Source organism: Copidosoma floridanum, unplaced genomic scaffold (genome assembly GCF_036245765.1).
Source record: "Copidosoma floridanum isolate Cflo_tuat_1 unplaced genomic scaffold, Cflo_Japanese_pri ptg000006l, whole genome shotgun sequence".
Lineage (NCBI taxonomy): Eukaryota > Metazoa > Arthropoda > Insecta > Hymenoptera > Encyrtidae > Copidosoma > Copidosoma floridanum.
The window spans coordinates 17,896,219-17,912,704 of NW_028321883.1; the positions used below are offsets into that span (position 1 = coordinate 17,896,219).

At 31.1% G+C, this 16,486-nt stretch overlaps 1 protein-coding gene across 1 annotated transcript in view; it reads left to right on the top strand.

Annotated features, from left to right (window-relative positions):
• The window catches only part of LOC111643894 (uncharacterized), a 32,836-nt gene extending 18,543 nt beyond the window's left edge, over positions 1-14,293 (top strand). The window contains exons 5-8 of the mRNA XM_089598762.1: positions 11,624-11,746; positions 11,880-12,010; positions 13,178-13,454; positions 13,972-14,293. Coding sequence (XP_089454888.1) covers positions 11,624-11,746; positions 11,880-12,010; positions 13,178-13,454; positions 13,972-14,293 — 853 coding nt within the window. The remainder of the gene's footprint in view (positions 1-11,623; positions 11,747-11,879; positions 12,011-13,177; positions 13,455-13,971) is intronic.
• The last annotated feature ends 2,193 nt before the right edge of the window (positions 14,294-16,486 follow it).

A 16,486-nucleotide genomic window follows, 5' to 3' on the forward strand; every position in this document is an offset into this window, starting at 1 on the left:
ATAAAATACCAATTTTAATTGTAGCAAAAATTATGAACCTCCTCAGTACTTTCCACTAGTAATCAATGTAATTAATTGAAATTTTGATGGTAACCTTCCAATGCATTGATAATTTATTTATTTTTATTACTAGAGAAACTTTACGCTATAATAAATAATGTTTAGTATGTGATAATCATTCATAATAAAGCAATAAGTATAAAACTAAAAAAGCAGCATTATCTTACAACGATGGCTTTTGTCAAAAGTTTCTATAGTTACTTTCATATAGAACGCTAAATTAATAATTAAAACGACTTTTTCATCAGTCTTTTTGTAATTTATATCAAAATTTTCATTACCTATTACTTTTGTGATTAATCAGTAAAAACCGTTTTCTTTTAAGCTATAAAAATAACCAATGATTTCTCTCATGACAACTACTGATAATAACATTAATTGGTAATTAAAACTCTTTTAATTATGAAACCAACGATGTAACAGTAGTTTGATACTCCGATTATCATGTTATTAATTAATTTCGATTCATAACTCTAACATATATAAAGTAATAAGGATTTCTTAAATAGTTTGATTAGATTGTCTGATATTCAAATCTCTACTCCCACATAAGGTAATGAACTTTAAGAGACACTTCCTTGAAATCAGTACTACTATAAAAACAACATGCAAAAAATAATTTAAATAGATGTGTAATAATCATATGTAGTCCTTAAAACGACTCTATAATGTTTAAAAACAAATCAAATTTTTTGCAAACGTTCTATAGGTGTTCATATGAATTCTTAATGGATAAAGATTGTTTTGACACCCAATAACCATACTAAAAACCTGGTCGTAATTGAACATCGTGAAGAAAATAAATACTCATACCAGGACAAGTACTGAGAATATTATACATTTTTAGATCAAAATGATACTTACAGTATTTAAGAATAGATGGATACTACAGCAACTAAATAGTCATATAAATTCAACCTTCTCACTATTGAATACTACTTTACAAAAAAATTTTTTGGTTTTTAAGTTTTTGTTATAGCTCGAAGTGTCGTTGTATACGAAAATATTAGATACAAAAACTAAAAAAAAATTATTATAATTAATATTATTATAACTATTATCATTATCATTGTTATTATACGATACAATTTGATTTATTTTGTCAGAATTATTATATTTACATGACTTAAGTATCGCATATCCAACGAAGATAAAACACCAGGTATCGACACCGTTAGCGGTTTTTGACAGCGACAAATTACAATTGATTTGGCTACAATAATTTCACGTCTTTGCTCGTACCAATTTGTCAAGTACACTGCATCTCCTAATTTGTAACCCTACGAGAAATTGAAAAGACTTTTTCAATAATTAACATAATAGATAAAACAAATATTTTTAAAATTACACTTACGGCTTGAGTTAGGTTTTCTGCACTAAATGAATACATGTATATCCTAAGAAATACAAGAAGCAACAAAAGGGAAAATTGGACCTTGTACAAAGTAGACATATTTGGCTGAAAAAAAAAATGTGATCATTACTAAAATATTTAGTTTGAAAAATATTTTACAAAAAAGGTTACTTACTGTGAATAATTTCAGTCCCACAGCTATAAGTATTGCAGCTATGCAGCATAGAGATTTGACAGTAAAGAAACTTGCAACTCGATTACATTCTTTCACGTACCTTAGTATGTACCATTAAAAATTATTTTATCAGAAATACTTTATTACTTTCTAACATCAATCAAATAATCTCGTTTACCATATGATTTGCTGATGATTGTAAATGCAAGAAGAAAGTTCAGAAAATGTCTTTACATTCTCGAATTGACGTTGAAGGACACGCACTTTTATAATAGCCAAAAACAATAAACACGATATTATTGAGTCGATGTAAATTAGTGTTATTGAATAAGATACAGATATTAACTGGTGGGCGTACAAAAAAGCAAACGTTATTGATGAATTAATTGAAAATGGGTAGTAAGTATTTAGTGGGAGCTTCACAGGTACACTACTGAGTGATCTGTGTAGGTAAATTGAGCACAAAGCAGTGTAAATTAAAAACAAAACAGTAAAGGCTATGGTGTACTTTTGGCCAATTTTCTGTACAGATGACATTTTGTAATCATTAGCTTGGGCGATAAAATCCTGAAATATTGTTAATAAGACCTAAAAACAGGAAATTTATTTATTTAATTTATTGAATCATATTACTTAACATTAATTAATAGTGTCGTACCTTTATCCGAAAATTCCGTATTTTGAAAAATATCATAACAGCCATCATTTCGAAATGAATAATCAATTCCACAATTGCATCCAAAGATGCTGATAAATCTGTTGCATTATGATGAACAGCAAAAGCAAGGAATATTACTATGCAAGAACAGTTGATAGAGAAAAAGTACCAGAGAAATTGGTCTAAAAAAATTTCGAATTTGGTGGCATCATCATTTAATGGATAAACAGCGTAAAATCTTCCAACTATTTTTAAATTGCGATAATTGAAAATAAGTGATATGACCAGTGACATATTTTTTGCAAGACTTTGCCTTATCATGTTGAAAAATTGAATGAATACGTCAATCAACATTTTTATGAACTGTAAAATACAAATTTGTTATCATTACCATTAATCTAAACTATTACCTCTTATAATTTGTATTAATGAGTCCCTACCAATTTAAGTAAACTTTTTAATTAACTTTATTCAAAAACTTTTTTGAATGTTGAAAAAAATACCATTAGAAATTCGTGCACCTTACACTTCAGGTTCTGTGTAATTACTGAACAAGAAAACAGTGGGAAGCTTTCGATAGTGTAAATAAATGGAATCGATAAATTGATTTCTTGTAACGATGTATATTCTATTTATGACATAAGTCATTTTCTGCTAGTCAGATGACTATATTTCCAATTTGCTGTGTGCAAACTAGTGAAGGGGGGTTTACAGCAGAGCCCATGGTGAGAGAATAGTGCAAGCTTTTAGGACTTTCGAGGTTTCGATATATTGGTGACTGTACAAAATTCAGCTTTTTAATCACTTAGCTTTATCAGGTGCAAAAATAACGTATATCAGAGTAAGTGCATGCTTCATGGTTTTAGAATTGAAAAAAAAATAAACATTGCAGTGCAATAAATGATTTTCGTATTAAAAGAAAAATTTTATATGATGAAAGTATTAAAACTTTTTTTGTTTTAGTTATACAAAGTATTTAGCACTTTATAGTCTTAACATTACTAAAGACGAGTGATATTTGTTTTTATTTTTTTATTTTTTTTTTTTTTGCTATAAAATCATATCTCCTACTTTTGAAACATCAGGTTCTGGCTGACGTACAAAAATACAATACACTTTTTTGATTTTAAATTATTTGTACTGGGAAAAAAATTCTAAAAAAACTAAAAATTAACCAGAAATGTGATTTCATTGTACATACTTCTATGAAAAAAAACGTTGTTAATAGTCGTTTATACATGATACTTTTGACTTACTTTTAGCACCCCTGTATCAGTAGACTTACGCATCATCTCCGAGGTATTCAAAGGTGATAAATAAGAAAAAACTATACAAATTAATAATGAAATTACTGTTTATAAAACGTATATTAAATACTTCAGCTTCATTAATTTACAAAAAAAATGGCGATTGACTAATTATTCAAATAAACAAAACGTTTAATTGTGTAAAAACTTAAAAAAAAATAGTTTTATTACTTATTACTATTAAGTTTCTTACAATGAAAGGTGTTTAATATTGTATACCGTTTAATCCATTATACAACATTTCAGTACAAAAATCTATAGATTACTATATTTTTAGGTACAATATTTAAGTTCAAGTAAATTTCAACTGTAATCAATTAATGATACATCTTGTGGTTAATGGTCTTTTATAAAACTTATAGTCAAGAATCTGCTCATCAAATTTTTTGCTTACATCTCAATGTTTTATTACTTAATCTAAAATCAATCTTAATTTATATTTTCTTTTATAAATCCCGAACGCCGGCCTTTCTTTTTCCTTTACGAGTCCAAATTCACAATCAGTTGATTATTGTAAAAGGCAGGAAGCAGGTGAAGCTCATACATGATAAACTAATCAAAAATATCTACGTTAAAAGTAAATAAATCAATTACCTTTTAAATAAATAAATCAAGTTCTAACATACATAAATGTATTGCTGACTTGCGACAAGATGAAAAAAGAGAATAAAAAAAATGTATCTTTTTACATAATTTTTCGTTCTGCTCCTTAAATTCCTGATTAATTCTACCAAAACAAGGGTAAGTTAATCACAACAATTCTTGTTAACAAACAGTGTTTTTTATCATAAATTTATTAGTAATCTTACTTCATTAACGTTCATACATATTGCACCATAACAGGGATAGAACAAACAACCCTCCAATGCAGAGCAAAGCATCTTTAGGTATTAACTTAATAGGTAGCACTACCATGTTTCAAATCAGAAGTTACATTCAGTGTACAATACTACTACCTTATGTAGATGATTGTCCATGATTATTTCGTATTCTTAGAGACAATGATGACAATGAGAAGATTTTTTAAAAATGCTTATTTTATAAAACTATTTATTTGGAAGTCTTGCTGTACCATCATAATGCAAATGTACGAAGTATAAATATATTAGCATTAAAAATGTTCCGTTATATTACTAGTCGTATAAGAAAGCTGATGTTGATAAAGTATCAAAAAGAAAAGGAATATTTACACTAGGACATTATACTAAGCAAGTATTAAAAAGGGCAAAAATTTTTTTTTAAAAAGATAATATTTACTTATAACGTTTTCACATACATAGATACAAAAACAATTTAATAATTACATAAACTTGAATTCCTCATTGATAAATAATACTTTGATGAATAATTGTTTTTACAGTTTCGTTATAGCTCGAAGAGTCATTGTATACGAAAATATTAAATATAGGAACTAGAAAAAACAATCCTGATTATACAAAACGATTTATTTAATTCTACACTAATTAATATACTCACACTACTTAAGTATCGCATATCCAACGAAGATAAAACACCAGGTATCGACACCGTTAGCGGTTTTTGACAGCGACAAATTACAATTGATTTGGCTACAATAATTTCACGGCTTTGCTCGTACCAATTTGTCAAGTACACTGCATCTCCTAATTTGTAACCCTACGAGAAATTGAAAAGACTTTTTCAATAATTAACATAATAGATAAAACAAATATTTTTAAAATCACACTTACGGCTTGAGTTAGGTTTTCTGCACTAAATGAATACATGTAAATTCTAAGAAATCCAAGGAGAAGCAAGAGTGAAAATTGAAGTTTATACAGATTTGACATGTTTGGCTACGGACAAAATTTTAAATTATGACTAAAATCGACTAGTTCAGTTAGTAATGAAAAAAAAAAAATTACTCACAGAAAATAATCTCAATCCTACAACAATGGAAAATGCGGCTAAAGAACATATCGTTTTTGCAATGAAAAAACTTGCAACTCGATTACATTCCTTCACGTACCTTAGTATATACCATTAAAAATTATTTTATCAGAAATACTTTATTACTTTCTAACATCAATCAAATAATCTCGTTTACCATATAATTTGCTGATGATTGTAAATGCAAGAAGAAAGTTCAGAAAATGTCTTTACATTCTCGAATTGACGTTGAAGGACACGCACTTTTATAATAGCCAAAAACAATAAACACGATATGATTGAGTCGATGTAAATTAATGTTATTGAATAAGATGTGGATGTTAAGTGATGGGCATACAAAAAACCAAACGTTATCGATGAATTAATTGAAAATGGGTAGTAAGTATTTAGTGGGAGCTTCACAGGTACACTACTGAGTGATCTGTGTAGGTAAATTGAGCACAAAGCAGTGTAAATTAAAAACAAAACAGTAAAGGCTATGGTGTACTTTTGGCCAATTTTCTGTACTGATGACATTTTGTAATCATTAGCTTGGGCAATAAAATCCTGAAATATTGCTAATAAGACCTGAAAACAGGAAATTTATTTATTTAATTTATTTAATCACATTATTTAACATTAGTTAATAATTTCGTACCTTTATTCGTGAATTCCGTATTTTGAAGAATACCATAACAGCCATCATTTCACAATTGATAATCAATTCTACAGTTGCATCCAAAGATGCTAATAAATCTGTAGTATTATGATAAACAGCAAACCCAAGGAATATTACTATGCAAGAAGAATTTATGAAAAAAAAGTACCATGTAAACTGATCTAAATAAATATCGAATTTGGTAGCGTCATCATTTAATGGATAAACAGCGTAGAATCTTCCCATGATTTTGAAATTGCGGTAATTAAAAATAAGTGATATAACCAATGAGAAAGTTTCTGCAAGATTTAGTCTTATTCTATTCAAAAATTGAACTAATCCACTAATTAACATATTTATGAGCTGTAAAGTAAAATTCTTATATGATTACCAATAATCTAAACTCAAAATTGGTTTTAATAAGTTCTAAATTGATTTGATTTAGTAGTTTTATTTATTTTTTTCAAAATTTTTTCTTCAGTACCCAACAAAACATTGTTACCGTCTTATCTACCTGTAACTTTGGGCTCTGTGTGAATACTGAACAAGAAAATAGCTAAAGCTTATTGTATTACAACCAAATGGACTCGATAAATCGATTTCTTGTTATGTCCAGTAATGGCATAAGTCATTTCTTCCTAATGAGATTACTATATTTCCAATTTACTGTGTCAAGTCGTTTGAGGAGTTAGGAACAACAACAGCAGAACCATGGCAGTACCAACACTTACTTTCCTTGTTTCATCGGCTTTAGAATATTTTCTGACGTTGATACCGTAAAAATATCAGTACGTGAACCCTTCAAATAATTGTACCAGTAGCTTAAATAACTTGAAAAAACTTTTCAATTTTGAATGACATGTCATAAAATTGTTTTTTGTATCCTACGACCTTTTCTTTAGATAAAAAAAAAATTTATATTTTAATAAGCCTTCTTAGACAAAGAGTAATTATGTATTTTTCCGTGCGAGTTGTGCGAAGTAGCTTGTGCGTGACAATTAACATTTAAGTACCATTAGATTTTTCTATACCTAGTATTTGAGTATACAAAAAAACATGAAAATCATTATTAATTAATAATAGTAATAATATGTCAAACCAGTAATTAACGCTTTGATAAGACGTGGCAAAGAATATTTGAAACTAATTTTTGGATTTTAATATGCAATATACAATCAAAATCTATCTTTAAAGGGGAGATGGCTTAAAGGGCGTAGCCATACCGTCGTCATTTTATTTGGGCTCTTGTTGGTTGAGTTCATCTACCTAGAGTTCGCTTTTACAAAGTTTATCAATATAGAGTTAATATATATTTTATTTACACTAGTTACGTTAAGCAAACTTCACGCGATTTTCGTTAAATGACAATTCTTTTGTAATAAAAGTAAATATTTGTATGTATTACAGTTAAATAAGTAAGTAGTATATAATATAGTAATATACTGCACTTATAAAAAAAGTACAAAATGCCGTTTACATCGTTCCTCTCATTTTTTTCATCTTTGGCTTTTATATTGACATCAACTGTCAAACTTTTTTTCATAACTTTTATGCAAATAAATGACAATAGTTTAAATAATTTTTTACATATAAATATTTACGTTGTGAATTAAAGATATTATAGAATCACAACTATTTTGGATAAATAATTCAATTTCATATTAACTCAAACAAGTTTATTTTTTCGTTTAGCTGTTTCTTTTTAATATAACAAACATAAAAAAAAAAAATACTATCACTCTATATTACATGAATATTATATCGTAACAATTTCGTGCATTTGAGTTTTTAAAAAACCTGCCTCACAAACCATGCAACCAGTCTTAACTAATCTCGCAATGGATATAAAGGATTTAGTCACGAGTCCATCAATCTTTCAAGATAGGATAGAGTTTCTCCCCTCGTGGAAATATAAAATTTACCTAACTGAACCTCTCCCCGTTCAATTAACATGGAAAGATCGAGTACTACGTCAAAAATGCGCATCGGTACCAATACCCCAACAAGCTGTCCACCTACTGGATTATTGTCAAAAAACTTTTAAATCGATTGCTTACTTGATCTAGAAAATCGTGTATTTTTTCTATGGATAGAAGAAAATTCTAACTTATTGCTGGGACAACTGTTTCATTATTATGTAATTAATAAATTCATTCAAAATTGAGAAAGCAAGACTTGGAAAAAAGTGTTTGAGTACTGGTACTTTGACCTGAAAGCCTCACTGTTTTTTCTTCAAGAAACTGTTTTATTACACCAATTGGAATTTCTACATGATTGTTATAAATTTTTTTATAAAAAAATAATTTAAAACAACAAAATTGTATTACCAACGATGTCTTACCAATTCCCAGTGCTAAAACAAACAAACTCCATTTGAATATCACTTAAAAGCATATGTCCTACTTTTGGAATGAAATGTTTTTTCTGACAAATACCAATAAGATAAAATTTTTTAATTTAAAGTTATTGAAATTTAAAAAAAATCTGAAGTAATTTGAATTCTAATAAGATTTTAAAAAATGCTTATTTTAAAAACTATTTATTTGCAAGTCTTACTGTCTTACAAATTACTAGTTACATACGATTGAAAAGCGAAAAAAATAGAAAAATATTATGATACGTATTGAGAACGTTTTATTTCATAAAAGAGTCGTGCAAGAAATCTGACAGTGTTGATTGAGTACCCAAAATAAAATAAATACAAATACCACGATGAGTACTAAAAACAGTGTGATTTTTTATTTAAATAGAAGTATATTTATCTATAATGTTTTCAAATACATGGATACAGAAGCCATTACATAATTACTTATATTTTAATTCCTCATTAATAAACAATACTTCAAATGAACCTTTTTTTCAAACTTTAGTTATAGCTCGAAGAGTCATTGTATACGAAAATATTAAATATAAGAACTAGAAAAAAAATATGATTATGTGATACAGTTTTATTTATTTCGACAAAATAAATATACTCACCTGACTTAAGTATCGCATATTCAACGAAGATAAAACACCAGGTATCGACACCGTTAGCGGTTTTTGACAGCGACAAATTACAATTGATTTGGCTACAATGATTTCACGGCTTTGCTCGTACCAATTTGTCAAGTACACCGCTTCTCCTAATTTGTAACCCTACGAGAAATTGAAAAGACTTTTTCAATAATTAACATAATAGATAAAACAAATATTTTTAAAATCACACTTACGGCTTGAGTTAGGTTTTCTGCACTAAATGAATACATGTATATCCTAAGAACTCCAAGGAGCAGCCAAAGTAAAAATTGGAGTTTATACAAATTTGACATGTTTGTCTACGAAAAAATTTCAATCATGACTAAAATCATCAAGTTCAACGAATGATTAAAAAAGATTTATCACACATAGTAATCTTAATCCTACAACAATGGAAAATGCGGCTAAAGAACATATCGTTTTTGCAATAAAAAAACTTGCAACTCGATTACATTCCTTCACGTACCTTAGTATATACCATTAAAAATTATTTTATCAGAAATACTTTTTTACTTTCTAACATCAATCAAATAATCTCGTTTACCATATAATTTGCTGATGATTGTAAATGCAAGAAGAAAGTTCAGAAAATGTCTTTACATTCTCGAATTGGCGTTGAAGGACACGCACTTTTATAATAGCCAAAAACAATAAACACGATATGATTGAGTCGATGTAAATTAGTGTTATTGAATAAGATACAGATATTAACTGGTGGGCGTACAAAAAAGCAAATGTTATTGATGAATCAATTGAAAATGGATAGTAAGCATTTGCTAGGAGCTTCACAGGTACACTACTGAGTGATCTGTGTAGGTAAATTGAGCACAAAGCAGTGTACATTAAAAGCAAAACGGTAAAGGCTATGGTGTACTTTTGGCCAATTTTCTGTACTGATGACATTTTGTAATCATTAGCTTGGGCAATAAAATCCTGAAATATTGCTAATAAGACCTAAAAACAGGTATTTAGAATTCATTTAATCACATTATTTAACATTAGTTAATAATTTCGTACCTTTATTCGTGAATTTCGTATTTTGAAAAATACCAAGACAGCTATCATTTCGCAACTTATGATGAATTCAACCATTGCATCCAAAGATGCTGATAAATCTGTTGAATTATGATGAACAGCAAAAGCAAGGAATATTACAATGCAAGAACAGTTGATGGAGAAAAAGTACCAGAGGAATTGGTCTAAAAAAATTTGGACTTTGGTAGCGTCATCACTTAATGGATAAATTGCGTAAAATCTTCCCATGATTTTGAAATTGCGATATTTGAAAATAAGTGATATGACCAGTGACATATTTTTTGCAAGACTTTGCCTTATCATGTTGAAAAATTGAATGAATACGTCCATCAACATTTTTTATGATCTGTAAATTACAATTTTTTTGTGATTACTACTAATCTAAATTATAGTTCTTAGAATTTATTAATAAGTTCTTTATCGATTTAAATAAACTATTTTATTATTTTTTTTTTAATTTAATTTTTATGTTGAAAAAAAATGTTATTGCCGTTTTATCTACTTCAAACTTTAGGCTCTACTTAAATACTAAACAAAAAGTGTCCGAAGCTACTATTATATAAATGGTCGTATCAAATATAAATGATCTCGATAGATCGATTTCTTGTAACGATGTCGTCGGTTAATAACGAAAGTAGTTATTCTTCTAGTCACATTGACATTATTCTAATGGTTATGATTTTAAATTATTTTTTATTGCCCTCAAAGTAAATTTATAAAGGTTACCGCCTATAAAAAATTAATTGTAATTAAAAGAAAAAATGTTTTTTTAAATCAAAGATCATTATCTTCCACTAAATCGGAGTCACCAGAAAATTTATTTTTAAATGGTTTACTAACTGCATTTCGAACTGTTTTCAAGAATATCGACGAATTACTGTATTGAGTGCAATACTCAAAAACAACTTTTGGAAACGTAAAAAATTTGTTTTTTATTTTACTCATCAGGATTATATTCAAAACATAAAAGTCAGAATAAAAATTATTTTTATCAGAATAAAACATACAATTTTTCCCAACTATACATGAAGGTAATCTATTTTGTGACAAATCGTAGTAAGATGTTTAGTTTTTTCGTGGCTCATGAATGTATTAAATTGCAAATCAATATACAATAACAGCAGACGCAACGAGTAATCATTACACGCAATACTACCTGTAAAAATAATTATTACATCATCACCACATCAACCAATCAACGATATTTATTATTTTTTACAATAAATTTTTTTGGACACTTTAAAACAATTTTTCTGCGTACCTCTAACGGAGTTCATAATTGTATAGGTGTCCTAAGAAATTCCATTGCTCCTGTAATATTTCGAGAAAAAAACAACACCATTTGTCAACCTCTTGCGTTGATCATACTAAAAGACTTCTCCATGCGTCCACACGTACAATTAAATGAAAGGGCTATCGGTGCATTTGATGTGTTAATTACTAAGGGGAAAAAAACTTTGACGTTTTTCAGTTGCAACGTGAGCTTTGAGTGTGCCTGCGCTCCTGGGTGGAAGGGCCTGTTTTGCAACGAGCCGATTTGCGCCGCGGACTGCAACCCGAGCCAGGGTTACTGCGAAAAACCGGGCGAGTGCAAGTATGATCCAAATTCAATTATTCAGTTCTATACGCTTGATACTTTTTTTTTTTTTTTTTTTTTTTATATACATTGGGACTTTTCCATCAATATTTTACTAATATTTTGATCAATTTTCACTTTTTTTCTACAGATGTCGATTAGGTTGGCAAGGTCCAATGTGCAAGCAGTGTGCCATTTTGCCAGGATGTGTGCACGGAACCTGTCAAGGACCTCTTGAATGTCGCTGCGAGCCAGGATGGACTGGGTTCTTGTGTTCAACACGTGAGTTTTGAAAAAATAGATCTTCACTCCACACTATCTGTGTAATCTCCTTCTGAGAAAAAATCTTCTTTTTTATTCGAATAATTTTTCACGTCACATGGAGAATGAAAAAAAAAGTTGAGAAAGTGTCGCTGTATTATTTACGACTCTTGGACGTCATTAATTTTTATAATTGTCGAGCCATCCTCCCACCGTAGCGCACGATACGTGGAGATACGCGTTGTATTTTGCTCATTTTGAATATTCGCTTCGTGAGCCGAGGAGGAAAAAAGGACAATCAAGAGTGTACCCCTCCCCGATAAGCCATGCGGACACAAACGGCGTATCGTCCGACTACCACCCAAACTATATCTTTTTTTTATCATCTACGTATAAGAATACAAGAAATGTTACTTCCCGAGAACAAGCTTTAGGTGTGAGCTTAACGAAGCAGCGCACCTCCCGCGTGCGTATCGTGTTACAAGAGACAGAGAGTCGCTTGGCAAACTTTATCAAGCCAAAAACATCATTTGCAGAATATTTCTCTTTGTTTTTTTTTTTTTTTTTTTTTAATGTGTACGATCATTTGGATGGATTATTCATAAATTTTAATAGGGAATAAAAATTTTAATTTTTCAATGGGGTACAAGGGTTATTTTGATTTTTTAACGATTAGATAATTGGATACATGTATGAAAAGAGCAATCTTCTAACTAAAAATTACGGAAGTAAAGAAATAGGCTCGTTTCTATAGTTTCAAGCAAATTAAAAAAATTTTTTTTATATATATTATCATGAACGTATGGTTTTATTAATTCTTGTTTGAACTATCGTAGTTTTTTTGTCCATTAATTTCAACGTACAATATTAAAGGTAAATTTAAAAGTGACAACCTGTCATTTGAAAAAAAAAATCCAATCTTAAATAAGGAAAGGGCTTTCCATCAAAGGCTTTGTAGACAATTCGTCTACAGGTCCAAAGTCCTGATGCAAAAACTCACCTCGTGTTAGAAACAGAGAGAATCGCGTGAAATCGCTCAAAGTCCGGAAAAAAAAAATCTCCCACCCGTGGCCGCCCATACCTCGCTTCGAGCGGTCCAAGCACGTATCCAGTTTCCTCTTTGCGACGACTCGAAAGATAATATAAAAGTATTTTTCTCACCATCACCTTCTTCCACGCGCCGCACAGCTATCTGCTCCGCCGGCTGTAGTCGCGAGCACGGCGGCTGCCGTCGACCGAATAGCTGCAGATGCAGGGTCGGCTACACGGGGCCAAACTGCACCGAGTGCGTTCCCTACCCGGGCTGCGCTAACGGCAGCTGCAGGAAGCCCTGGGAGTGTCGGTGCAAGCCCGGCTGGACCGGGGAGCTCTGCGACGAGCGGCTCACCTACTGCGACGATCATCCCGGCATCTGTCTCAACAACGCCACGTGCATCAGCATGACACCCGATGATGCCGACTACAGGTGAGCGCCCCTTTTTCTTCTGTCCTTCTTTGGACCAAATTTTTTTTTTTTTTTTTTACATTATACCCTATACTACGTGCGTGCAGAGTTACGGCTAACTGCTGCCACGGCACGTGTCGGGGAGCCTTTAGCGGCTACGGTTTGCTCACTTTGTACCCAACTATATTGTTACCTAAAAAATTTTACGCCTTCATGGGTGAAGATCCTGTTTTAATTTTCAATTTTACAAATAAATGATACCGCCATTGATGGTGGGAGAATATATCACCCCTCTTATTTATGGCTCAAAGTAGGATCTGTTCTCGGTGACTTCGACGATCCTGTACGTTATTGACCAATACAAAACTTTCTTTGCAAGGAAACAAATTATTTAATCATGAGAAAGAAGGACAAAACGAACAAAGTGAGGTCGTATGTTTTTCACGATTAGCCACTCGAAGCTTTACTTAAAACTCCATTATTTCTGAAACGTCACTTGAAAATTGGTTCGTTAATGTGATATTCTGTGAAAATGCAGGTGCGTCTGTCCTCTGGGCTTCTACGGTCGACAGTGTGAGAAGGAAACCGAATTCCCGGCTACCGATCTGGTGCCACCAACGCCCGCGGATCAACCCTGGGGTAGCAGCATGAGCTCACCCTCGTTGACGACACCGTCATCATCGTCGAGCAATGTAATGGCAGATGTGACGACCGAAGAGACAATAGAACCACTTGGGCCAATTGTCATTACCGATCCGCCGAGCACGGTGGCAGAAGCTCCGCATACCGCGGGAAAGTGGCCTCCGGAACCACCTACGGAGTCACCACCTCAACACTTGGATGCTGAGAATGAGACGTAGACTAGTTGTTTTTTTTTATGCTTGCGAGATGTGATTAGATGTCTTTTTTTTAATAGACACCTTCTTGTCTGTTTTAACCTTATTGTTTTTTTAATTTAATTTATTTATTTATTTATCGATTTTATTTATTTATTTATTTATTTTACTTGTAATGTGATCATCGAGTAGTTTTGCGATTGATTGTGAGGAATAAAATTTTGATACAACATCTCGTTATATTTATTATTACTTTATTATTCCAATTACAAGATAAACATTGTTCCGTTAAAAAATTCACATCTTAAAAAATTTATTGTCACGTAATTAAGGCCTTTTTTGCACTTTATGATTGTTTACAACAATTTACTTGGTTCGTATAGTACAATTTAAAGAAAAATCAATTTGTATGGCAGAATAAAAAACAGTTTCTAATGTTAAAATAACATGAAGTGATACCTTTTACAAGAAAACAATTTGACAAATAATTTTGTTGGATTAAAATTGATACAAAATTTAATCATACGTAGTGCATAATTATATTTTGTAATTTTAAAAATGTATCATAGTATTACCTGTTTATTTACGTTTTGGCATTTTTAAAAAATCAAATAATAACTGTGAGCTAGATTACTTATGTTTTCTTTGAGTAGTAATGTATGCCATAACTAGTAAAAACAAAAAAAGGATTCTTACAACTAAAATTGAAAGAGAATTTTTTGTTGGTTTTTTAAATAAAATTAATTAATTAATAATTACTATTGATTCCTTAACTATTATACATGAGCGTAGTAATTTTATAAACCTACAAATTAAAACTTTAGTAAAAGATTTTTTCTTCCATGACTATTGGTTTGTTTGTTAAAACATCTAATTTCTTACAATTTTTTTCTCTAAGAATAATAAAAAATAATTGTTTGTGTTTAATCAAATTTGGAGAGATGGTGTGCGAAATGATTAATGATTAAATTACCAATTGTCAGAATCTTAATCCATAGATCAGGTAATTTACAAAGCATTTTGTCGAATAATTTTATTTAAAAAAAACTCGGCATTACTATAAAACAAACGACAGTTAAATGTTCAGATCCTTTCGATCGACACGAGTAGTGCCGATACGCGCCCGCTACTCTCACGCTCGTAAACCATTAAACCAGAAAAAAAAAAACTACCTCTAAAATCTTTAAAAATTATTACGTCGCCTATCGTCGAATAAATTTCATAAATGCACTTTAAAAGGCTATAAAGTCCACGAGTAAAAATCGATGTATGGTACTTATGCTTTTAAAAACACAAGCCTTCATAAATAAGCACATCGAAGCAAGCAGATAAAAATTACTCTTTGAATTCCGAGTAAATCACGCGTGTAACAGTACTTGCCGAAGAAAAAAAATAAATAAATAACTTACTAACCACAAAATAATAATGCACTCCTTCGATACAGCTATACCTAAGGAAAAGAATGAAAAAAAAAAAAACACAATAGCAAAAATTAAAAATATACATCTAGTGTGGATCACTACTACTGTATACGTAAAGCACCGTTTAAAGTTCATCGACGTGTACTCTACTACGAAATTACACGTATCATACGTGCGCGTACACGTACATTATGCAATTAGAGATCCCTGAAGGTACACACTTTACGAGCACCGATTTCCTGGGTGGAGTAAATTCTTTCGCCTCTCAAGTGCCCCCGTATCTCCAACCGGGTTTGTTTTCCAAACACTCGCCTCCTCCTGTGTACCTATATACGCAAAGGCATGCGGGCAAACACGGATCTTACGGTCCTCGGGAAAATCCCTATCACCATCGACTGCGCGCCAACACCTTCTAATGAGCTATATCCCCGTACCGTTTGCCCGTGGCGGTGCTTCCTTTCTTCATCCTCTCGTCCATCTGTTCGGTCCAGGTGAGATGTGAATTGTGGGTATGTATGCATAGGTACAGCAGTGGCGCTCTCAAAGCTTATACTCCTGCCAGCTGTTTTCGGCGATTTTATGACGCTTTTAGGGGCTCCCTCGTCGTTTGCTTATCACTCAAACGGCCCGGGGGACTTTAATGCTTCTTATTTTTCCTGTTCTCAGGGAATGGACGCCCGAGGTGCTGTTTCCGTTTTTAATTAAACTAACGTGACCATTGCATCATCGATGTCACTGAAACGGGGATCATTGAGTGGTGATTATAGTCAGAGGCGATAATCATGTCCATTTTCTT